At 39.5% G+C, this 23,620-nt stretch overlaps 2 protein-coding genes across 4 annotated transcripts; both read right to left on the bottom strand.

Annotated features, from left to right (window-relative positions):
- Positions 1-1,397: 1,397 nt before the first annotated feature.
- On the bottom strand, positions 1,398-5,529 carry dnal1 (dynein, axonemal, light chain 1). Of its 3 annotated transcripts, none has more exons than XM_016669270.1 (8): positions 5,452-5,528; positions 5,001-5,039; positions 4,777-4,886; positions 4,078-4,133; positions 3,929-3,984; positions 3,649-3,775; positions 3,329-3,466; positions 1,398-1,456 (listed from the first exon to the last, which is right to left on the bottom strand). In XM_016669270.1, the coding sequence occupies exons 1-8, from the start codon at positions 5,452-5,454 to the stop codon at positions 1,425-1,427; spliced, it is 561 nt and encodes a 186-aa protein (XP_016524756.1). In that variant the 5' UTR covers positions 5,455-5,528; the 3' UTR covers positions 1,398-1,424. The 3 variants fall into 3 exon arrangements, with proteins under 3 accessions (XP_016524756.1, XP_007547710.1, XP_007547708.1); XM_007547648.2 differs by having other exon boundaries at positions 3,329-3,469; positions 5,452-5,526; XM_007547646.2 differs by lacking the exon at positions 1,398-1,456 and having other exon boundaries at positions 2,610-3,469; positions 5,452-5,529.
- A 3,677-nt stretch (positions 5,530-9,206) lies between these two features.
- On the bottom strand, positions 9,207-22,930 carry fkbp9 (FKBP prolyl isomerase 9). The gene is made up of 10 exons (XM_007547644.2): positions 22,728-22,930; positions 21,198-21,343; positions 18,904-19,093; positions 18,660-18,805; positions 17,899-18,088; positions 14,648-14,793; positions 14,381-14,570; positions 11,517-11,662; positions 10,336-10,499; positions 9,207-10,230 (listed from the first exon to the last, which is right to left on the bottom strand). Exons 1-10 carry the CDS (start codon positions 22,928-22,930, stop codon positions 10,054-10,056), a joined length of 1,698 nt encoding a protein of 565 aa, XP_007547706.1. The 3' UTR covers positions 9,207-10,053.
- Between the last annotated feature and the right edge of the window lie 690 nt (positions 22,931-23,620).

Genomic DNA, 23,620 nt, shown 5'->3' with positions numbered 1-23,620 from the left:
GGATTGGGGTCACTGGAAAAATAAAATAAAAGAGTTCTGACTTTAATCAGAATTCTGAGATTAAAGTCAGAATTCTGAGAAAAAAGTCAGAATTCTGAGATTAAAGTCAGATTTTTTTTTTCTTTTTCCCTGTGGCCCTAATCCTCTTCTGTAGTAATGGGAGGCACAACCGGAAAATTACTGATTATTCTATAATTGTGCCTCATTTCTGAACATTAATGTCTAAAAAAGAAAAAAAAAAGAAAGAAACAATTCCAGAAATTAGTATTTTATTATATTATACAGTTAGTGGAAGTAAAAAAAACATGCAACATACACCAAACTTATTCTTTGTAAGTGAAACAATGAAGCGGACCACAGTAAAAAAATCAAATTAAATTAAATAACAGAAAAAATCCTAATAACAACCAGAACAAATATTTTAAAACTGTATAGTTTGGTCATGTTAATATTGACTCTGCTATTTTTGGCTCCAATTTAATCCCGCACATGGTTCCCATCTCTTCCTTTGATAACAAAAGCTAACTGTTTTTAAAAGCCAAACTATTTTCTATGTGCTTTATATCTTTGTTACAAATTTCTTATTTCATAAAACGGCATAAACTGTGCTACTTGTTGAGGCAGAACACTTTTTCACTCAAAACCGGCACCCACATGCATTCTTATCTGCACTGCTCAACAGGTGAACAGGGAGCTGCAGAGATTTGTCATTGTGGACACATTGTGCAGCTGCAGCCGGGAGTCAAGGTCAGTTGATGGACAATGCCGGTGTTACGTCACACCTGTTAGGAGCACCAACACTCCTGGGAAGCACACAGTTAGACCCGCAGTCTCTCCTGCCTGCATCGCTCAAGCAGATTATCCAATCTTAAATGACCACCACGCAATCTTCTCATCACACATCGAATAAACGTCCAGAAGAGAAATCAAACTTCTCGCACCTCCTTAATCAGAACGAACACGTAAGATTTTTACATTTTTGATATAATGACAGAAAACATTTTTTTAATGCTTCATAACTGAATCTAGAAATTCCTCTTTAGCATGTGTTTTCCTCTGTACTAAGTTCTTACGTAAAATTAAGGACACTTTAGAGAATGTATTTAACCAAACAAACAGTTTTGGTCCACCAAGCTGATTTTTAGTCAGAAAGCATCTATTTTTTTTAACAGTCTGAAAAAAAAAATAAAATAAAATAAAATCAATGCTATAAAACACATTAAGAAATGCTGTCCATGTAAATACACATGCAGGTTTTGAGAAATGTCTTAAGGTTGGAATTTTGTGCTTGTTGAGCAGCAGTCATCAACTTTGTTCAATATGGGTTTTTTTATTGAAAGCACCATTATAAAATATGCACAACATAAAAAAGGGAAAGACAATAGTTTTTGTCTGTCTTTTTTTTTCCTTTTGCTCGTTTCATCTTATTCGTCCAACTCCTTGATGATGGGAATCCCTGGAATAAAAAGAGAAAGTGGCTGATCACATACAGGTGAAACCACGTGTTTACATGCGGTTTATAAAAAGACAAATAACTTTTTTTGTGTGTTCTGGTGTGTAATGTGAACATTTACTCCACACACACAAAAAATAGACATTGTAAAGATGCTGGTTGAGCTTTCATTGTTCTCCTTGCTTCTATCAACATACACTTAATTAAGAAGAATTCATTTATTCAAAAGCAGCATAAAAGACCATATTGGAGGCAGTAAATGCACTCTGTAAAAAAACACAACACATTTTTGGGAACATCTTAGCTTCACCGTGGCCTGATGAAATTAAAACAAAAGTGTTGCGTCATCATGTCCATTGTGAGATTCAGAAGTAAAAGAGGAAAGTTTGCAAGCATGAGCAGTTTCTGTCAGCATAGATTTCCGATGCAGATCTCTTACGTGCAGACAGACTAAATACGTGAAGGTACGGATTCCAGCATCATAAGGAGGTCGAGGTCTAAAGGTGGAAAGTACGCATGTGGGAAAAATATGCTAAAAGACGGAGATGTTGGGGAACGCCAGATGAGGTAATGTGTCGGTATGTTCTGATGATCTGTGTAAAAGGCTGAGATCTACAGAAACTGTTCTATGATTCAGCCGAGGTTCCTCTTGAGTCAGATGTCGTGATATGGGCTGAAGTTTAAAATAAAATCTTTCGCTGTTCAACCGAAGCCGTGTCTGCAGAGCCTTTCACCTCAAAGGAATCCCACACCAGCACTTTGAAGACGACTGACAATTATTCATGGTACTTGCAAATATAATCCCAAATGTGAGCCACAGCGGTGGCAGCATCATGCCGCCTGAGTGTTTCGCTACAGTGGCGACTGTCAAAATAAGGTTAAATGTAGCCTCTGTCTTCCCAAGTGTTAAAATCGCTTGAGTAAAATACATAAATCAATGAGGGGAAAGTGCTCGTGTATATAAGGTTGTGTTCTGGTTGATACTTCAAATATTGTTCTTTATTATATAATCATTGTAGTAAGTCGACAATGAAGCTAATGATAACTTCTATAATGAGTACTGAACAATTGAAACAATGATTGTGTACAAAAGCTGCACACTGAAAAAAGGGAAATCACTTTGGTGTGAAGTGTGTGATCGTTCACAACGATGAAGCAATAAAGCTGGAAAAAAAAAAAAACCCTGACTGAAGCAAAGACAGGCAACAAAAACAATCAAGCTTTGCTTTTTTTTGTTAACGTGCAGTTCCAGTAATAATCCCACTTAATCCATGCTTTCTGGCCTTAAACTGCTAATAACATTCCACTGTCATTAATTTCAATGGGCTGGAGACCCTTTAAATTTCATCTGAACATAGAAATAAATAAAAATATTCTTCAGCAGTATTAAGAAACTCTGTTAGTGTGGGGTCTTCCCTCAGTCTCCTCTTGATGCTGGTGTGGTGATGTTGCGTTAAAAAGACTCTTCATGCTACAGTTGAGCAGCAAAGTTTTATTGCAATACTGCAACCTAAGTCAGCATGGCTGAATTGGGAGGAAATCTTGGCCCAAATGTAGTGAAATCCCCCGATTTCTGAACAATGTCCGACACATATTCCCCAAAGTAAACACACATATCCATATTTCACATCCGTGTCTTCTTTCGGGTCCTGGTGCCGGATTGTCTGCTTATTACACTTATTTTTCAAGCTTAATGTCGTTTGAGCCTTGACCTGACTGTTTTCCCAAGTCTTCCGAAAAGTTCTTGTGCGTAGTCAGACGCTACATTACCATATATGCTGCGCAACCAACTAGGTTAGGTTAAAGCCGAGTACATTGCACCCCTAGGAGTCAGTTTTAGGGAGTTTCCGAAACACACAAGCTTGTTAATCTCACCGTCTAGTTTCTTTAAATTAGGAAGCCTTTTGGAGGCTTCTTCCATCCAGCTCCCCTCCATGGCATGCTTCTCCTGCAGCGGGTTTCCATTAAATACCAGGTCCACCAAGGAGGGCAGGTCAGCAAGCCTCACAAACTCTGCTACATAACAAAGAGACAGCAACACAGTTAACACTGAATGCATAAGGTGAGTTTAAAAGGAAATCCCTCAAATAATGATTTCACTGACATGAATTATGACCAATTACCTAAAGAGACCAACACAGAAAGTTTTGGTAATGTAAAAAAAAAAAAAATCAGTCTTGATGAGTGCAGCATACCCCAATCTTTAACAAGGTTGTTGGACATGTAGAGGACTTTCAGTTTGTGCAAGGAGCTGACGCCTTTCAGTTTGTCTATTAAATTATAGGAAATCCATAACTCCACCAAAGTGTCTCCAACTGTCTCCTGCAAGTACACACGTTAAGAAAATGAACAAAACCAGCTCAGTTGCTGGTGAAACCAAAAATATTCTGCTGGGAGTAAAATAAAACACACACACTATATGACACCAGAAAATTTAACTTGTTTAGCATTGACTCAGGATTGTATGTAACTTACCAACCCTACAAGACTTTTTATATTATTCCTGCTTAATGAAAGTATCTTCAAGTTCTCTAAAATGACAGAAACAATAAATTAGTTCAAGTTGCCATTTGTTGAACAGAGCAGCGCCTCTGAGTTAAATTAATCTAGCAGGTAATACTCACTGAGGGCATTGAGATTGGTTATTTTCTCAATAGCGTTTGTGGCCAGAGACAGCTTCCTAAGCAGAGCATGGGACAAAAAAATATTAAGGTATGTGAAGGACGAACTCAATAATATCTGATTCACGGTTAAAGAGTATTTTGTTTCACATGTCATAGTGCCCTCAAGTCAATAAACGCACTTGCTATCATTTTGGGGATTGATAAAACTGAGTTAAATAGTTGCTCAAATCAAGCTGCTGTATGAAAAATAAATTAATAGTAATCAACTAAGAAAAATCACTCTATTGGAAGTGTGAGTGAGCACATGTAGCAGATCGATACAGTCCTGGACAGGCAGCATGGTGGGAGCTTCACTCTTTTACAATAACCTTGAGTAAAACAATATAATTTGACTGCATCACGCATGTCCACAAAAATTTAAAGCATTGATAACAAAAATGTATTTTCATTTTGCAAGCAACACAGATGCAACAAGACAATTATTGCTTATTAATTAGTCTGGCTTTCTGCTCAGACAGACAGCATACACCTTTCCAAACAGACTAGCCTTATGTAGTTTCCCATAAAAAAAGATGTCATTGTATTTATGGCTGAAAATATTTCTAAACAGGCTGCTGTAGTCTTTCTATCAGTTTAAGAGCCTTCTTTCTCTCTCATACCTACTTGTGATTACCAGACACCCCTAAAAGCAGGACTTACTCGCAGGAGGCTAATGCATTGAGAGAGTTATCCATCTTCTCTATAGGGGGAATCAGACCATAGAGTTTAACTTCTTTGGCCTCATTTGGTTTCTCCCCGCTCTTCTCTTCCTGCATACACAAAATATACACAAAACAGTAATTCAATCAACATATGTCCACCTAAAACAAGCACTTGTTTCATACAATTGTTGTTTCTTTTGCTAGGCTCTGTCCCCCACTTACCCATTTGATTATAGCTTCTTTCATGGTGGTTGCCTTGGCCTGCAGACATGACATTAAACATTATACAGTAGGCGAGGCTGTTATTAAATGATGATAGAACAGAATAGGAGAAGGTAACCACGGCCAGCTAGCAACGTCACAATATAAACACTACATCTAAACCCCAACATTTTAAACATGCTGGATCACAACCATTATTAATGCTGGTTATTCATCTCGACACACAAGAGAAAACTGTATTTGACGTCGTTCAGTAAACTAAACATACACAATAAACCAGACTTTATTGAACTGATGTTAGCCAGCTATCAGCTATTCCTAAATTTAGTTTATAGCCAAACCGGCGTGTCTCAGCAGGGATAGGTTGAATGATCGTCTCTGTGGTAACACTTATTAACAGTAATAACTAACCAAACAGCGAGTAAAATAAGCTGAAACTACCCGGACTTACCATGTTGACCGCTGATGTCTGCTCTCGGGCTAACAGCTGCCAGTAGGCTGTGGTTGCTATGGCACCCACAAGCTGCGCCTGCGCACTGTGCGCACTTAAAATTTTTTTGGAGCATTTGTTTGTTTATTCTTTTTGTTCGTTTTGTTTTTTGTTGTTTTTTAATCTACACACAGTAGATAAGTAAAGAAATAACTTGAAAGTATAAATAAACAACTTAGCAAAAAATAAAATAAAATAAAGAAATAATTATTAATAAATAAAATATATTTTAAAATCAAATCAAATTAAATTAAATTAAATTAAATTAAATTAAATTAAATTAAATTAAATTAATTTAACCCTCCTGTTATGTTTGTTTCTGAGGTACGGCAATAATGTTCCTGTGTCAATTTGACCCGTGGAGTGTCAGAAACCAAAAAAATCGTCCAAAACTTTTTTGCATCTGATTATTAACTCCAGTACTAACCATTTCAATCAATATTAGTGCAATGATGTTTTTTTTTATTTCTCACAAATAAAGGATCAATGATTAAAACTTACTCATTTACTCATTTGGACATAAAAAAATGTTATTTACAATTTTTATGTCCACCGAAAAACACACAAAAAAAACTATAATTATCCTTGAAATTGATCGTTTGTAAATTTTTTACATTGCATTTTGATTTTATTTTATTTTTTTCATTGGTTGATCTTTATAATTGAACTTGAGACATGTATTATGTTCTGGGTCAAATTGATCCGCTGATTAAAATCAAGACACATGAGTCATGCAGAGAGTATTTATGTTCCCCCCCCCACACACACACACACACACACGCACACATACTGAGTGTCCACTCAGTGTGGGTGGAGTTTGCCCACAGGAACAGAAAAGGTTCCCGTCAAAAGTTGTTTGAACACCTGCTTTCTCACAGTTCCCTAGTGAAATAAAGAGAACAGTGAGAAAGTGAGCTTGTGTGTGTATGGTGTGGTGTGTGTGTGTGTGTGTGTGTGTGTGTGTGTGTGTGTGTGTGTGTGTGTGTGGTGAAATATGGTTCATAGCTGCAAGGAAACATATAGATTTGGACATTTTTTTTTGTACCTTTTTAACCTTCAACTTGACTGCCAGGTCAAACTGACCCAAACAGTATCTATGTAATATGTAGATGCAAGGGATTGCACGAATGTGTAAAATGAACCATTTTCAATTTATATGTAGAGTGTGCCTATTAAGACGAATAGAAAAAGTTTCATCCAGAAAAAATACTTCCAACTATTTAAAAAAAAAAAAAAAAAAGTAACTTCAATCAGTCAATTTGACCAGCAAATTAACAGGAGGGTTAAATTAAATTAAATTAAATTAAATTAAATTAAATTAAATTAAATTAAATTAAATTAAATTAATCCCAGAACAGTTCCTCCTGCTGTCAAAAAACATGACTGTTAGCTTAATTGTTCTCTCTAAATTGCCCTAAGGTGATTGTGTTTGCATAGTTGTTTATCTCGTTTGGGCAGGACAAACGACCCTCAACTCCAAACCTGCAAACCTGACAGAAACATGGTTGAATGTCAATGATGAACCAATCATACTAATTGAATCAGCGCCTCCCAACTACAATTTTTTTTAAGTGAGAATAGAAAACATAAAAAAGGAGGAGGCGTGGCTTCAATATTTAAGAATATCATAAACTGTAGTAAAATCTCTTTGAGTCATTTCACCTCTTTTGAGTATCTTGGAATTGAGATAAAAGGCCACAAACGAACTTTGACAGCAACTTTATACAAAACTCCAACATAGGTGGAACATTTCTTTACAGATTTGAATGAGCTTCTATCTCTCATATGCATTGATTATGATTGTTTGATAATTGTCGGTGATTTCAACATTCAAGTTGACAACCCCCAAGACAGACGGGCAACAAAGCTCTTTAATATATTAGAGAGTTTTGGTTTAACACAACATGTCAAACAAGCAACACACACTCATGGACACACACTGGACCTGGTTGTCAGTCAGGGTGTGAATATTTCCAATGTCTCTGTAACTGATGTCGCCCTATCGGATCACTTTGCTGTTATCTTTGAAGGTTCTTTATCCATTAACCCACTTGGACAAACAGCTACTGTCACAAAACGTTCCTTCACAGAAAACACAGAAGAAACATTTAATCAAATCTACTCTTCTTCCTCGCCCTTAAGCAATAATGATGTAGATAAGTTGGTAGATGATTTTCAGTGCAAACTTTCAGATATCATTGATTATATTGTCCCCATTAAAGTGAAGGTTGTGTCTGGTAGGAAGAAATCTCCATGGAGAAATGCACAAACAGTTCAATCTTCAAGACAACTCTGCTGTAGGGCCGAACGGAAATGGAGTAACACTCAACTTCACGTTTATTATGAAATCTATAAAGAAAGACAACGCAACTATCACACAACACTAAAACATGCAAGAGAGGCTTTCTTTGCAGATGTCATAAAAAAAATCACTAACAATGCTCGAGCTCTATTTGCTACTGTTGACAGGCTCACAAATCCTCTGATGACGTTGCCACATGAACTTCAATCTAATGCCGCCTACAACAAGTTTTAAAAATGAAAAAAATCAGAGGATTAATCTGCACATCCACTCCAAAGCCAGAACCAATGCTGCGCCCAAACAAAACAAATGCAGGAAAAATGACCCAATTTCAGCTACTTCATTATAAAACCCTAGAAGAAATTATAAGTCAATTAAGCTCCAGTTTCTGCTGTCTGGATGTCCTACCCACACATTTCTTTAAGAAAGTCCTGCCTGTCGTTGCTAATGATCTGATCCAAATAGTAAACTCATTGCTCCCCCAGGCTTTGAAAACAGCAGTTATCAAACCACTGATAAAAAAGAACAATCTGGACAAATCACTACTGCAGAATTACAGGCCGACCTCTGACCTCCCGTTCATCAGCAAAGTTATTGAAAAAGCTGTGTTTAAACAATTAAATAGCTTCCTAACGATAACCAACCTCTTTGACTCCTTCCGGTCTCACCACAGCACGGAGACTGGCCTAATCAAAGTGTTCAATGACACCCATATAAATACAGACTGGGAGAACCACAGTGCTGGTTCTGTTGGACCTCAGTGCACCATGACATTTTACTGAATCGACTGGAGAGTTTGGTCGGACTCTCCGGTCCAGTGCTCAACTGGGTTGACTCTTACATAAAGAACGGGGATTTCTTTGTTTCAATTGGAAACTTCTCATCAAAGAGGTCAGAGGTCACATGACCTCTGACTGGAATTCCTGTTTTCTTAAGAGACCCGTCCTCTCCTTGGCCTCTCTGTAGGCAGAGGGGCTTTTTATTTACAATGTCTGTTATGACCTAGAAAGAAGAAGAAACAGACAAATGGATCCCACAAGCTTCCAGCGCAAAGGGAGTGAAGACTTTAGCACCTGGTTGCTGCGGGAGCTTGAGGATGGAGGGGAGGGACCAGGTGTCTTTGTGATTAATTAGACAAAGAAGCGGGGAGATTTGTTTTCATACTGTTTGAACTTTGAACTTCTGTCTGGTCAAAGGAAGGGTTCGATTCCTGCTTTGATGAGTTGGTTATCGTGCAGTGGAAGTGTGTTCAGGGGAGTGTGATCAAAGAAATCTTTCTTTTGTTTGTTTTTACAGTATTTAATGCTAAACGAAACTTGCAAGCTGTAATTAACGCAACTGCATTGGCTAATACTTTGCAACATTTACAAATCGACATGTTTAAGTAGAAAAAAGGGAGACGTTATGAGCCTGTAGTTAAAGTCAGACCATTTATTGAACAGAGCTGACACAGTTGGCAAATTCTTCTCCTGGATCAAACACACACAACCCTCACACATTTCACAACCCCTCACTCTCGAGCTCCCTCTCTCACTCACACACGCACGCACGCTTTTACAAAATAAAACCTACTCGAAATGACATTTAGTGAAAAACAGAAGCAACTATTGGCCAAAACAGACGAATGGAGCTCAAACCCACAGCAACATGTAAGGACATCAGATCTTCCAGTGTCACGTGGAGGATTTTCAACAGCAGAAAACACACATTTTGGGGAAATTTTAGCTGTACACCACAAAACAAAACACATTTTGTCATATTATAGACAGACGGTGGCCAACCCATTGCTTCTGGAACAAGCGTAACACTTACGGAGAATAAAAAATATTCACTCAACTGAAAAAGTCTGAAAGTTGAAGGAGTCATGAATGTTCAGAGAGAATTAAAGAATGAGGATGCTCTCCTACACAGAACTGTTTTATTGTCAGCACAAATGAAGTACGAAAATAAAAAAGGAGGTAACAAAGTCATTTAGCCCTCAAGTAAAACTTTTCAACATGCTTTTGTTCTTAATCTTCCATATAGCCAAATCCTCTTGTTCTTCATTCTCATTTTGGTGATTATTCTTGTTGGACATCATCATTTCAGTCCTCAAGTAAAAAAAGAATTTAAAAAAAAATCTAAATCTCTGAAGACAGAGTTTCTACCCAATGCACTTTTATTCCACTCTACCCCACAACCCACAAACGTTAAAGTTCCCGTCACCTCCCGACCTCCAGACCCTTCCCCCAACGCCCGGATCTACTCTCCATTCAGTCCCATCATAGCTCATCATGGGCCGCTTCATCTGCCTTGAGCTTGAACTCTTCTTCCGTTATCTTTCCATCTCCGTTGCGGTCTTGGTTGGAGAACATGTTGTCTATAATGCGATAAGGATCGAAGCCAGGGGCCAGGCGGCCTTTGCCGTCGTTCACCTGCTGCATGATGTAGTCGGTGAACTGCAGAGACGAGGAGGGACGTGTAAAAAAAAAAAAAAAAAAAAAAAAACAGATGGCAAAGAAGAAGTTAAACCTAAAACCTATAAAGGTATACGTTTACGGTACCTCAGAGGGCTCCACTTCTCCATTTTTGTCCTTGTCCATCTCAGCAAAGAGGCCTGGAGGAACTTCGTCATTCCAGATAAACATGTAGCCCTCAGGAAGTCCGTCCTCTATCTCAACCAACTCCACTTCAAACAGCATCACTGCACTCCCTGGAACCTGGTCAGCTGCAAAACACAACATTATCAGAATCCAACCTGACACACACACAAGCCAATTTAAACAGAAAACTCAACCTGAATGGGGCTGCAGTCTAATCATGTAATTGACTAAATGAAATATAAAAATCCATCAACAACAATATTTTTAGTTGACACAAGTCTTCATAATCTTTTCCCCTTTCATCTTCAGAAAAATACAGCTGCTTTCCTCCATATTAATGCAGCTTCAGTCACTGGGTGGCTCTTTTTGCACTACTATTTCAAAGCAAACATGCCGGTCAGAGCATCTGATTACGACCAAACGAAATTACTTCTAAACGTTTGTCAAAGTATTTAAAGTCAGAATTCTTCTACAGTATGGAAGCGCATTAAGATGGGCGACAATAGGAAGTTTGACCATTAAAATTTATATTTTCTATTCTGAGCTACAGCTTCACAGCACCAATTAGACGCCGATGAATCAGGAGAATAAATACTGAAAATTCACTCTGAGCTTAGACAAGTTATCTACCATGTTTGCCCCTTTTCTTCCACCTTTGTCTAATTTGCTGCCTTCCTCTGCTTGCATGCATTAATGTGTAAACTTTAATCTAGTTTATTTCTGTAGATAACAGGAATCTGAAAATAAAACACATTCAAACAAGACAAATTTCTAAATAATATGTACTCTTAAATACTAGTCATTTTAAAATTACTTTCACCTAAAAGGGCAACAGAAAGATTTATTTTTCTTTTAGAGTTGTACTCTGACTAAAGTGAGGCCTGCTTTTCTTTTTTCCGCTTTTTGCTTTAATATTTGATATTCTGAATGCTCTGGGTTTTAAAGTTAAAAGACAAACAATTAAGAGAGGTTATCTTTCTCTTACGAACACTTAATAACAGATTAATAAAAAAAAATTTGTCACCAGAATAAAAAGATGTTGAGAGAGCTGCTGCACAGAAGCTCACATTTCCAAAGTTGTCGGTTTATCGTATCAAACCGACTGGTGCAGGAATATTTTGGTGATTTTTCACAACACTTACTGACTCCCCTCTCTCCATAGGCGAGGTGAGGGGGGATGAGAAGACGTCGTTTCTCTCCCACACACATGTCCATCAGCCCGTCCTCCATGCCCGGGACCACCTGGTTTGCCCCCAGGACAATGTTGTATGTCTTTCCATAACTGTGCCTGAAACAGAGCAGATAAAAAAAAAAAAAAACAGTTGTAAAGGACGATTATGGGCATATGTGGAAACTCACTGCATTTTCTAATCCTCTAAATTATCTGTCTATAATATAACTACATGCGTGTTAGTTTTTTTCAGTGATTTGTGTGATTTTGCTTCTTTCTTTTATCGCAGCCCTCTTTCCATAATGACGATTAATACTAAACTTAAACTTTTGATGTGCCTCTTAAAAAGAGAGATGGTGTTTTGTTCTGTTTTAGCTTCTCTTCATTGGCTGCATGAACAGAATTTAACATTCTCCGTCTCTTATTAAAAGCCCGTAATATCCAAGCTCCATCATACGTCAGAAATCTGCTTGTTTCTTATGTTCCTAACAGAGCACTTTACTCTCAGATTGCAGGTTTACTGCTGGTTCCTACAGTTTCTAAAAGTAGATTGGGACGCAGATTTTTTAGGTTCCAGGTTCCTCGCTTGGGGGTCCCATTTGTAGACACCCTGTCTGCTTTCAAGACTGGGCTTAAAACCTTTCTTTTAACACTACTACGTTTTAATAAAGTTTAGAGTTACACTGGCCTCCTAGGTTATCCTGAGCTCCAGTATCCACAGGTTTAGGCTAATAGAGGACACTTTTTCCTTGCATTCTCCTTCTACTACTTTCCAATTTTCTGCTACTTCAACTTTTTGTTCTCACTCAGTTTTTTGCTTTTTCTTTATTCTCTCCACAGAAGCTACATCTGGTCTGGCATTCGAGGATGACATCAGCTAAGATAATGCCGTCATCCACTAATCTTTCTCCTTCTCCTGCTTTTACCTTCAAGAACATCAACAATAATCCTACATCAGTTCATCCGTTTCTTCTTGCACATTCTGCTCTGTTGCAAAAGAAACAGCTGAAACAATCGCCAAAGCAGCAATCTGAGAACGAGTTAGTTTGCTAAAGGCATTCGGCGTTGACTGAAGTAACTACTGCTGTCAAGGTCGCCCAACTGTTTTCCGTCTGGGAAGCAGAGCAAAAAGTCTCTGCAGAAGGTCTAAAGCCAATGAAAGGTCTAAAAGTTCATGGGCTTGTTTTTTTTTTTGTGTGTGTGGGGGGGTTGGGTTTGCTCTAAATAAGTTGATTGATTCTTGTGTTTTTGTCAGAATAAAAAAGCGGAAAGGTTAACCTATTCATTTGACTCGTTCAGTTGTATAGATAAACTATTTACTACCAGCCGACTGATATATTTAATAAGATATTATCACTTATGTGAACATTTCATGGTATTTTAATGTTTAATGTTTAATCCAGGTTGGAAGCAGTAGTTCCTTCCCTCTTTTCCGTATCAACGATCTGGGGTCACTTACAGCATTTACCTAACTTCACAGAGTAGAGGATTTCCTCAGACATGTTTAGCAAAGTGAGCACAGATTATTTCTAAATAAAGCACATCATAGCTTTACCGACCGACTTAAACACCGTGCATAAAGTACTTCGGTTTGTCGTGAAACCTGGTTGGGAACGATTGAGATCTAATCAGGACACAACGAAAACGGGTTACAGAAGCCTGGAGGCAACAAGTAATCTTTGGTTTAAATGTACTATTAATTAATATAATGAGTTATGAGATTTTGATGGAAAAGTCAAAGTAGAAAGGTTAAATGGAACTGTGTCGCAACAAGAGGCTAAAGGGGAAAAGAAGAACTGTGAGCATGAAGAAGACAGGAAGTGTTGGAAAATGCAGATGGTTGAGTGCGGATAAGAACTTTAGCACGAGTATTTCAAAGAAAGAGGAAGTTCAAAATAAAGACTGACAGTTAACCGAAGGCAGCCGACACCTGGAGATGGAAAAATTGTGCAGTGAGGGTTGAGTAAACCGTTGAGGCGTACACAACCAAGATGCAGAAAGTATAAAAGTACATGAGAAGGAAAACCAGGGTTCTTTGTTCCGCAGTGTACGAGTCAAGTCCACACCAAGATGCAGGATCGACGGAGGGCTACGCTCTGAAACCCCGGGAAGGTGAAGACTTCGCACTGCTCAAGAAGGGAACAGGATCCGTTTACCCACAGCCCGGGTTTATGATTTGACAACTGCCCTACTCTCAACCCAAAAGATCTCAACTATCCTGCAGTGGACATGGGGAATAGACAAAGATCACAGAATGATAAGGAACTGAGTCCACGAAGGACACACATCGGTTCAACTTTGGTTCTATTCTGAAGAGGATTCTGCCATGCCAGGACAGGACTCTGACCATGGATATTAAAGTTTCCCCCTGCTAAGATCAACTCAACATCTGTGGACGAGTGGAACTGCATCCCAAAGCCTCACTTATTTAGTTTGATGACACAGTATAGGGACTGGAGGGAGGTGTGATTTCTAAATTTGTTATATATTAATTTCTTGATTTATCGATTGAAGAAGCTGTATGTCATCTTCCCCTGCTACTCAAATGACTGTTTCATTAACTGTAAAGGGTCATAGCTTCTGGATCTGAAGGTAGTTAGAGTCTAGACGCATCTTTCTTGCGCCCAGCTTAAACAGAATGTCCTCTATATTCTCAGTTGTAATAATACTCAGGAGTTAGAGGCTTTTCGGACCCGTTAGGCGGAGAGCTGAACAATAGTCAGTCTGCCGGAGTCTGAGTGGAGGTTATGGGCGTGGCTGATTATTGGGTAATAACAGGTTGTAAATTTAGGTTTCCTTGCAAGTTTTCAGAAAAGCCTCAACAGGTTTACATACGTGGAGTCGATGGGCGTCCCATCCAGCAGGGTGCCGTTGTAGTGGTATTTGATGAAGTCTCCCTTCTTTGTGCGCTTATCACATTCCTCCGGCTTGTAGGTGACCGTCACCTCGGTGTTATCTGATGGGTTGTGAAAGTCGATCATGTGAACGTCAAATACGAGCACCGCTGAACCGGGGATCTTGGAGCCTGAGGGGAAAAGTGGCAAATATTACACGAAGCGAATACGAAGCGTAAAAAAAAGAAGAATGCTTTCAAACACTCGCCTGTGCCCTCCTCTCCATAGCCGAGGTGTGGTGGAATGGTGATGGTTCGTCTCTCGCCGATGCAAACGCCAATGAGACCCTCGTCCATGCCGGCGATGACGAACCCTCGACCCACATACGTGTCGTAGGTGCGATTACGAGAATAACTGGTAAACAGAGAAAGGCGCCGTTGTGAGCACAAATAAAAACAAGAAGTTCTCATCATAGTCAAGAAAGGTGGAAATTATCTTGCCTTAATAAAAAAGAAGAAGAAGCAGGTTTGCCTCACTTCCGACGTATAGCTTCTGCTTTTTGCTCGTTTTTGTTTTTAACACCACTCTCCATTTTTTTTCTAGAACATGTCAAAGAATCTCTTTAACTACTCTTTTTTTTTTTTTACTTAATTTTTATTTTGTTTTATAAAGAAAGAAACAGATGAGGAGTGGAGCTCATCCAAGACAAAACAGGTGATTGGTATTTTCCTCGAACCTTCATTAAAAGAACCACAGACAACGTATATGAATTTTATGACCAAGCTTTTGCAAAAGGAGAAGTCTCAGCAAACTGCTCCTCCGAGCCGTTCACTGAGCGTTCTGAAGACCCTCGGTTACAGCTTGTCTTTTATTATCAAGTAAAAATAGGGAGGAAAGTGTTGAGAAAATAAATTTGAAATAAGCTAGTTTTAAAACTTAACATGTCTTGATTCAAATGGCCTAATTGTGGTTTTGAAATTAGTAATGTATTCTGGATTAGTGACCTTTAATTTACCTGTAGTGACAGCAGATGGTTTGCTAGGATCGTTTGAACTGCCTTTTTGTCTGTGTGGGAAAACAATACAGTGGAAGTTGTAGCTTTTCACACTCATCTGTGAAAGGCCGTAAACACGGCAGGGGTTTCTGGCTTCAGATAAAGGGTCAGAGATAGCTCCTGGTTGGATGAGCAAAGATACGCCTTATTTGAATAAAGATAAGAATACGCCTTTTACTATAAAACTTTCTACACAGAAGTAACAAATCAGATTTTGCTCTTGCAACTTCTCCAAAGACGTCTTTGCTTTTTGTTTGTCATTTCCATCTTTTGTCTTTTTCTCTCTCAGGTAAATTCATGTGTTGTTTGTGCTCTGAGGTTTCTGATGTTATGTGATGTGTTTGTCTGGTCATAGTATGCATCTGTCTTGAATAAATGCTGATTATTGTGACGCTGTTACCTCTGTGTGATCTCAGTCTTTGCGCACAGCATTTTTCTGAACCCGGGCATAAGAGAGGATTTAACGAGTCAAAAGGTTTTTAAAGTTGAAGAATTTTTCCTCTCTTAACAAAAGGTAAGGAAGACAACAGAGAAAAAATATTACTGCACACAGACAATTCCTAAAATAGGGAGTATTCCGGTTGGTAAGGAGGCACCTGTGGAAAGTAATTTAAGGTCTGGGAAACACACAGATAACTGTTTCACATGAAGACGAACAGGCAGATGGGGCCTCCAGGTCAGTTTATACACACATAAGGAAGAGAACACTTTAAACTGAAAATCACAATAATACTGAATGTTGATTAACTATTGATTAACATTAGACTGAATATGAACTAAAGTAATAACAAAATGATAATACCAAAAAATCTCTAACAACAGGCACTGTAATTTTCAGCAATACCAGCAGAGTCATAAAAGGGAAATATTACTATGTCCAAGACACAGGCGCTGGTGTGTAGCAGAGCCGTTTCTGATTCTCGCAGGGTTACCGTCACGGGCCTCCTTTAGTGGAAGTGAAAAGGTCACCGTCTCCATGTACTTAATTAAGTGAATGACATGTAGGAGAAGCTTCAAAGTAGGAGGATTTGGCTTGAAGTAGGTATTCGTTTTTTGCTCTTGTGTTTTTCTTCTGAAACCAGGACCAGTTTGAAAAAGCAACCAATAAGTGGTTGCTTATTCTGGCCAGAAGGAAACAGATGCGCCGAGTTGAGGAAATCCTCTTGTTTGTTGTGTGATAATTTAACCTTTGTATTTTAGCCACGCTTTCCACAAGTGAGAAAGTGATAAATAACTCTTTACCCAAGAAGAACAAAACAGGAGTTGCTGCTTCTGCAGAGGAGTGTCTCAGTAGACAGATTACAGACCGTTTCCTTTGTTACACACACCTCTTTGTGCAACATGCTCCAACTACAGGGTTGTGGGCGACCAGCAGTGGTTGCACTCAAAACACAGATTGCTTTGAAGTAGCATATAAGCAATAAGTATTCAGTTTGTGCAGGTGGAGAATAAACGTAGCCAAGCAAAAAGCAATGCAGAGATGATGAAGTGTAATAATAAATTTTCTGTTTCACTGGTCAGAAGCTAAAACACAGAAGACTCTCAGGAGAAAAGTTGTTAGAATCTGTAAAATATTTGAGATTGTTTGGAGCTTCACCTCGGTTCAGGACAACAACCCCAAATGTACAGACAGACAAACAATCTCAAGTAGATAAAGGTAAGTCGTATATTTTAATAAAATTCCATCATAAATACAACTAAGAACTTGTGGCAAATCTTGAAAGCTGATGTTTACAGCTGATTTCCATCCGGTCTGACTCGGGCTCAGCTTTTTTTGCAGAGAAAAACTTTCAGTCTCTGGATGTGTAAAGATGGGAGAAACAGACCCCCAAAAAACTTGCAGTTAAAGTTTTCAGAAAGTTTCCACCAAACTTTCCGGTAGAAATTACATGTCACACGTTTAAGACAGTAATTTGTAGGGGGGGCAGGGGGGGGACATGCATAGCTTTTCAACAACTTCATGCACTTCTTTGTGATAATTTATATTAAAGTTTGTGGTCATAACACGAGAAAATGTAGTAAATTTAAAGGGGTTTAAATACTTTCTTAAAGCAAGGCATTTTCTGCATTGACTCACAGAACTGTGCAATGACCGAGGTCAAAGGAAAAAAAAAGAAAAAAGAAAAAAAGATGAGAACCAAAGTCAGGGCAGGGACAAAGATGTGCAAAAAGACAATAAAAGTCTTAAATCTTTAGCTTAAAACATAAAATCAGTTTGATCTCATCTATGAGTTTAGACAGCACTTCTTATATAAATTAAGCCATACAGGATGAGCAAAAATAAATGAAGGCATCCAGTGTTATGTAATTAAATTAACTTTTAAGTTTCGTTTCATCCCAAACTTCAAGCATTTCCAAAGCACAGTGCAATGCTGCCACCATGAGGCCTTTAGAGGAACAGCACATGTTAGACTGTTGGGACAGCAAACTAATCCTGTGGCAGAAGACGGGGGAAAAATACAAACCTGGAATCAAAAAACGTCCCATCCAGGAGGCTGCCGTTGTAGTGGTAGCGCACAAAGTCCCCCACCTCCGTCTTCCTCACGCAGGACTCGGGAACGATTTGATTAGTGACCGCGACTCCGTCTCTGGGGTTATGAAGGTCCAAGAGGACGACGTCAAACACCAGAGACGCCTGTCCCGGGATGTCGCTACCTGAGGGTGAAAATGACAACAACAACAAATAAAACACACAAGTATTGTTAATGATTCTGCTGAACTTTCCAGAATGGGGAAATACTTGTGTTCATTTTAAATTTGTCAAAAAAAAAAACAACAACTCACCACCGGTTGTTTTTATGCTATAAAAATACAAATAAACAAGCAAACACATAACACAACAACTTTTGCTAATTATATGAATGTGTTTTTATCAATTATTAATTCGTTTATTTACTTATTGTGTCTATGTGTGACAATTTGTTCTGTTGGGATAAGTTGGCTAGATGTGAAAAATGTGGCATTAAGCATTTAATGTGCAAGGAAGGCCTGAAGGTGGCAGCATTGCTCTATGCTTAGGAAATGTTTGAAGTAATTAGAGACGTAAATCTGCAATTAATTAAGAAATACGAGTTATTCATGCAACATTTTAAGTGGTCTGCAAATGTGTCTGCAGTGTTTTTGATTGATGTTAACAATAATCCATATTAGTTTGTCTTTGAGGCTTTCAAGTCATAAAGAAACTTGCAAACGGGGAGAAAAAAGGCTAAAAGTCAAGAACACTGACCGTCTCCGTTCTCGCCGTAGCCGAGTGACGGCGGCATCGTGATGATGCGCCGCTCGCCAACGCACATTCCCAGAAGTCCCTGGTCCATGCCGGCGATGAGCCACCCGATCCCAACGTACGTGTCATAGGTACGCATGCGAGTGTGACTGCGACAAAAAAAGAGAGGAACGTGACGTTGCATCGTCATATTTATGCGATTTGTTCTTAAAAATAATCAAAAAGCAGCAGAGCACGGAGGCCACACCTGGAGTCAAAGAGCGTCCCGTCCAGCAGGGTGCCGTTGTAGTGGTAGCGCACAAAGTCGGACACCTCCACCTTTCTGGAGCAGGCAGGAGGAGTGTGGTAGGTGTTGATCTGGACGCCATCGTCGGGGTTCCACACGTCCAGCAGCAGAACATCAAAATGGAGGATGGCATCCGGAGGGATGATGTCACCTGAAGAGGAGATCAGATCCGGTGATTGGTGTTCGACACAAAGACGGCGCTGGACCAGTTTCACACAATCTGATGATGAGGCGTTTGCTTGTCTTTCGCTGCCTGCTTTGTTTTCCAATTTAACTTAGTTCATGCAGCAAGCAGCAACATAGCATATATTTATGTTTGTAGCTAAATCTAGAGGAACTCTATGAAATAAACAGCTATGAGTTGTTGTTTTTAAGCATGATGCTCCAAGTTTTCTTTGTTTCTTTTTAAAGGGGCGATATGTATTTTCCAGACACATATTCCCATTTTATGGCACAATTAAGCAACTGTGTCATCTTCAGTTGTTGCATTTATATCCAAAATAGCTTAAAAAAAGTCTGTGCCAATTGGTCCTCCATTATGCCGTTTACAGACGTTCTTAGGATTGTTGGACTGAGAAGTGGTTTGTATAGCTAGCTCAGTCATTCCATCAAATGTTTGCCAAATGCTGCTGCCGCTAGTTTGGAGGAGCCGAGATTAAAGGATTTCTAACATGCATAGAAGAATCAAAGCAACACTCCACTAGTCCTTGAAACGCGCATCCAATGTTCAATTTTCAACACCAACACTTGTCTTTTCTCTCTGTCCATTTCTTGTATGAATATTGACAACTAATGCCACTCCAGCACTTTTCCTATAAATAAGAAAAAAACTAATGAAAAAGTCTCAGATTGGGTAAAATAAATCAAAGTCACTTCAAGAATGTCGGCCCTCATTCCTCTGCGTGCAGGATCAACAAAAGGCTTCAACCTCGAGAAGTGCTAAAACTTTAATCTGCCACCTGAGGACAGAATCCAGCATGATTTTCTCAGCCACTCAGGAGAACAACGAACAATAACAATTTGCGTGGCACAGGTGGGGCGGACGAAACATGGCTGGTAATTTGTTTGGAAAACCTGAGAGGGTCGTTTTCCTAAATGAATTAGAGCCGATGCTTCATGTCTCCTCTGCAGTTAAAGAATTGTGTCTGACGTCACGCCCGTTAAACCTTTGCTGGTGAGTTTGCAGTCTGTGTCGCCTCTTAAAAGTCTCTCATTTCTGATCTCTCTCTCTGTCTGTTTCTTCCTCCCCTTTGTCTCCCAGTAACAGACTGGGGAAGACACGGCCCCAGGTCTAACAAGCCCACACATGACCCCCCCGTATCTTCCTCTCTTATTATCCAAGCGCCTGATGCCAACACATGCATCAAATGACAAAGCGGGCTCCACATGTAAGCAGTGCTTTATTATTGTAATGGCAAGCAAGAAAGGCCACAAAGACACAGTGTGAACAGTAGAGGTCGTCTACAACTCTGGCACAAAGCAGCTTTCTGGTCTGCGACGACTCTGTGACGTCACACTGCGTGGACGTTCAGGAAATGTCAACTTCCTGTTTGCTCTAAGATCATCCAAATCAACAGTATCAGCTTCAGATTTGCGTGATCCAGCTCGGATGAGTTGGACCAACGCTGTGTATTTGATCATTTCCGGTGGAGAACAAAAAGCAGTGTTCAAATGACGATTTCAATTGTTAAGGGAGAAATGCGGTCAAAGCCAATCTGGCTCTAAAGCAATGAAAGTAATCGTTCATTTATTATTACAAAGTCTGGAAATCTGAGCTGAGATTCAGTGACTACACACCGACCTGACTGATGTAAAATCAACAACCTGCCTCACAAAATAAAAAAAGGCTAAATTATTTCGATAAAGTCTCCAAAGGGTTATGCAGGTGTAAATATTGAAACCATGAATTAGCTTTTGTGACCTTAAACTGAAGAGTACTTGGGTAAAGTGCACCATCAAGCCTACCTCCAAATGGTTCAGAAAGGAAAACCATTCAGATTTAGGAGTTGTCTATTCAGTAGGGACTTAACTTCAACTGAGGGATGACTTTAAATAGGCCATTTATGAACAATAACCCTGTGCTCATAAGGTTTAAATGGGAATTACTTTCTCACAAAGGTCCACTACAGTTTGGATAGCTCGGTTATTCAAATAAAATGCTTTTTTTCCCCCTCTTCAACTAAGCTATCTTTGTCTGATATAAAAAATTGGGTTTCATACATGAAATGAGAAGAAATCCGTAAAGCTGCTCATACCATATCCTTGTTTTCCGTAGGCGAGGTGAGGAGGGATCTTGACCAGGCTCCTCTCGTTGACACACATTCCCACCAGGGCTTTGTCCATGCCGTCAATCAGCTGCTTTTTGCCAACAAACACGTTGTAGGTGCTGCCGCGATCGTAGCTGAAACAAAAACACACCCAGGTTAGAAAGACTACAATGAATTTCATGTTTAAAACTCAACTTAGGAGTTAAAGCCTTTTGAAACGACTAAAAACCTAAATTTTAAAAAAAGAACGCCATTAATGCATATCATATTCATATTTTAGCATCTTAGCTGTTTGCTGTGTCTAATGATAACAGACAGAGGAAAGTAAGAACTTTAAATTGAGGATTGAGGAGAATATTACTAAAAAAAAACTCAATATATGTGAATCTGCAGAAGAATTATAGTCTGGGAACCTGTACTAGAAATTTCTCCTGATATGAGTTTTTCTGGCCTCTGGTTCTGGTTTCCTGCTTGTAATTAGTTAGGTGTCTTCATCATGGAGGAGATTTGACTTTAGTCACAAAAGTCAAATGTACTTTTGTGAATAAGTCATGTCATGCAGCCACAAGCTTCAACATGTATCATTTGATTTTTTTTTCATGGTAAACCAACACAAAGTAGGGCGTAATTATGGAGTGGAAGGAAAACGAGACACAGTTTCAACTTTATAAGAAAATAAAGCCAACTTCAATTATGGTCTCATTTGCCCAGAGGACCTACTTTAACATAGTTGTTGAATTTTTTTGTTTTACAAAAACAAAACCATTCTTTCCGATTCTTCCAACAGTCCAGATTTCTGGAGTGCACAAGTGTCATGGATCTCTTCAGTTTCCTCTTGCTGCTTGGTGGATAGCGATATATATATATTTTTAAATGTTTGCACTTTTAGCATTTCCTTTTCAGTTTTATTTGAACAACTGAATAGAAACAGATTTCCAGTGCTTGGGATATTTATCTTCAAGATCCCAATTGTTCACTAATGTTTTCTAGCAAACATCTGAAGCCTTCACAGAACAGTTGGATTTACACTGATGTCAATTTATACAATGGCAGACTTTTTTTTTTTTTAGAGGTGTCAGAGTAAAGGGGGTTGAAAAAAAATCACTCCACGTTTCTCATAATTTGTCGGTCCAGAATAGTGAGGAAAAATGTACAATTTCTCCTTCCACTTCACAATTATGGAGAACTTTGTGTTGGTCCATCGTGAACTCCCAATGGAGTACACTGAAGTTTAATGTGACAAAATGTGGAAAAGTTTGCAGTGGCTATGCGATTAAAATCATCTGTATCCTGGTGTAAAAACATAACTCCTATCTGATTAGGTTGCTTTGCACTAGAACTTTTCAAAACTCTTTGGAGCCTCTGGACTTCTCATTCAAGCCCCACTCTGCCTGCGTGGCTCACCCGGGCGAACCAAATCGCGCACTTTTTACGCATCACGCACGGTGTTTGCACTGTGTCGCTCATCTGCGCTGCACACGGCTTGAATGAGACTCTCGGCAATCAAGTAAAACCCACCTGGAGTCGAACTTCTTCCCGTCAGGAAACGTGCCAATGTAGTGGTACCTGACGAAGTCCCCAACTTTGACTGCGCGGACGCATTGCTCTGGCTCGAAGGTTTTTTCTACGAGGATGTCGTCTAACGGGACCGGAGGCGCGTTGCAGGCGGCGAACGTCACTAGGAGCGACAGAGACAACATTCCCAGCGCACACTTGATCATTTTCCCCCCTTCACTAAACTTTCCTAAGATTGCAAATAAGTGTGGTGAAGCCCTGTAATCTGTGCACGGCGGCTGCTACCTGCTCCCCATGTACTTTGACTTCCTCTACTGATTTGGGAAGAAGTCCTGCCCCTGATCCCAGCGTAGGAAGAGTCAATTTGTTGAGCACACGCAACACTTCCGGTTATGATTAGGACAGCTCGTCCTCAATTGATCAGTAAAATTCAAAGTGTAACGCATTACACGCAAATACATTCAAGTCGAACACGTGATCGCGTGTGTGCGTAATCTTCACACGCGTGTACAATCAGTTTTCAGCTCGGTGACTCCGCTCTTAATTTGAAAGCAGATGGATCATTTCCTGCGAGTTTTCAACTCTGTTGGACAACCTTGACCCTGTCGGTACCGAGTGGGATAGTTTGGGGCTCCACGTATTGCTCCTGCGCAGTGAAGCCGTACAGACACGTCAACGTGGTACCGTAGGGTTCTCCACACACACACACGCACACGCAGACACACACAGAGGCACATCCTCTGCCTCACATAGCCGAAAAGTTTGTGGCCGTGGCTCTTAATTATGCTGAGGTTGAGACAATGAGCAGGTCGTGTTGAATTTTTTTACTTTGAATGCTGCCTTTCAGGGGATTCTCGGTCCCTTTTTTTGGGTGGGGTGGGGGGTTGCTTATGTAG

Source organism: Poecilia formosa, unplaced genomic scaffold (genome assembly GCF_000485575.1).
Source record: "Poecilia formosa unplaced genomic scaffold, Poecilia_formosa-5.1.2 Scaffold21, whole genome shotgun sequence".
Classification (NCBI taxonomy): domain Eukaryota; kingdom Metazoa; phylum Chordata; class Actinopteri; order Cyprinodontiformes; family Poeciliidae; genus Poecilia; species Poecilia formosa.
This window is presented reverse-complemented; position numbering and strand designations above follow the sequence as displayed.

Bases quoted from the DNA above. Each gene is read 5' to 3' on its own strand.
- fkbp9 (XM_007547644.2), bottom strand. From the start codon at position 22,930: ATGATCAAGTGTGCGCTGGGAATGTTGTCTCTGTCGCTCCTAGTGACG. The intron at 19,094-21,197 runs GTATGAGCAGCT...TCTCCTCTTCAG, and splicing joins CTACGGAAAACAAGGATATG to GTGACATCATCCCTCCGGAT. The intron at 18,806-18,903 runs GTGTGGCCTCCG...TTTTTGTCGCAG, and splicing joins GGGACGCTCTTTGACTCCAG to TCACACTCGCATGCGTACCT.
- dnal1 (XM_007547646.2), bottom strand. The intron at 4,887-5,000 runs GTAAGTGGGGGA...TTGTGTATGCAG, and splicing joins AAGAAGCTATAATCAAATGG to GAAGAGAAGAGCGGGGAGAA. The intron at 3,470-3,648 runs GTATGCTGCACT...TTTGTTATGTAG, and splicing joins CAACCTTGTTAAAGATTGGG to CAGAGTTTGTGAGGCTTGCT.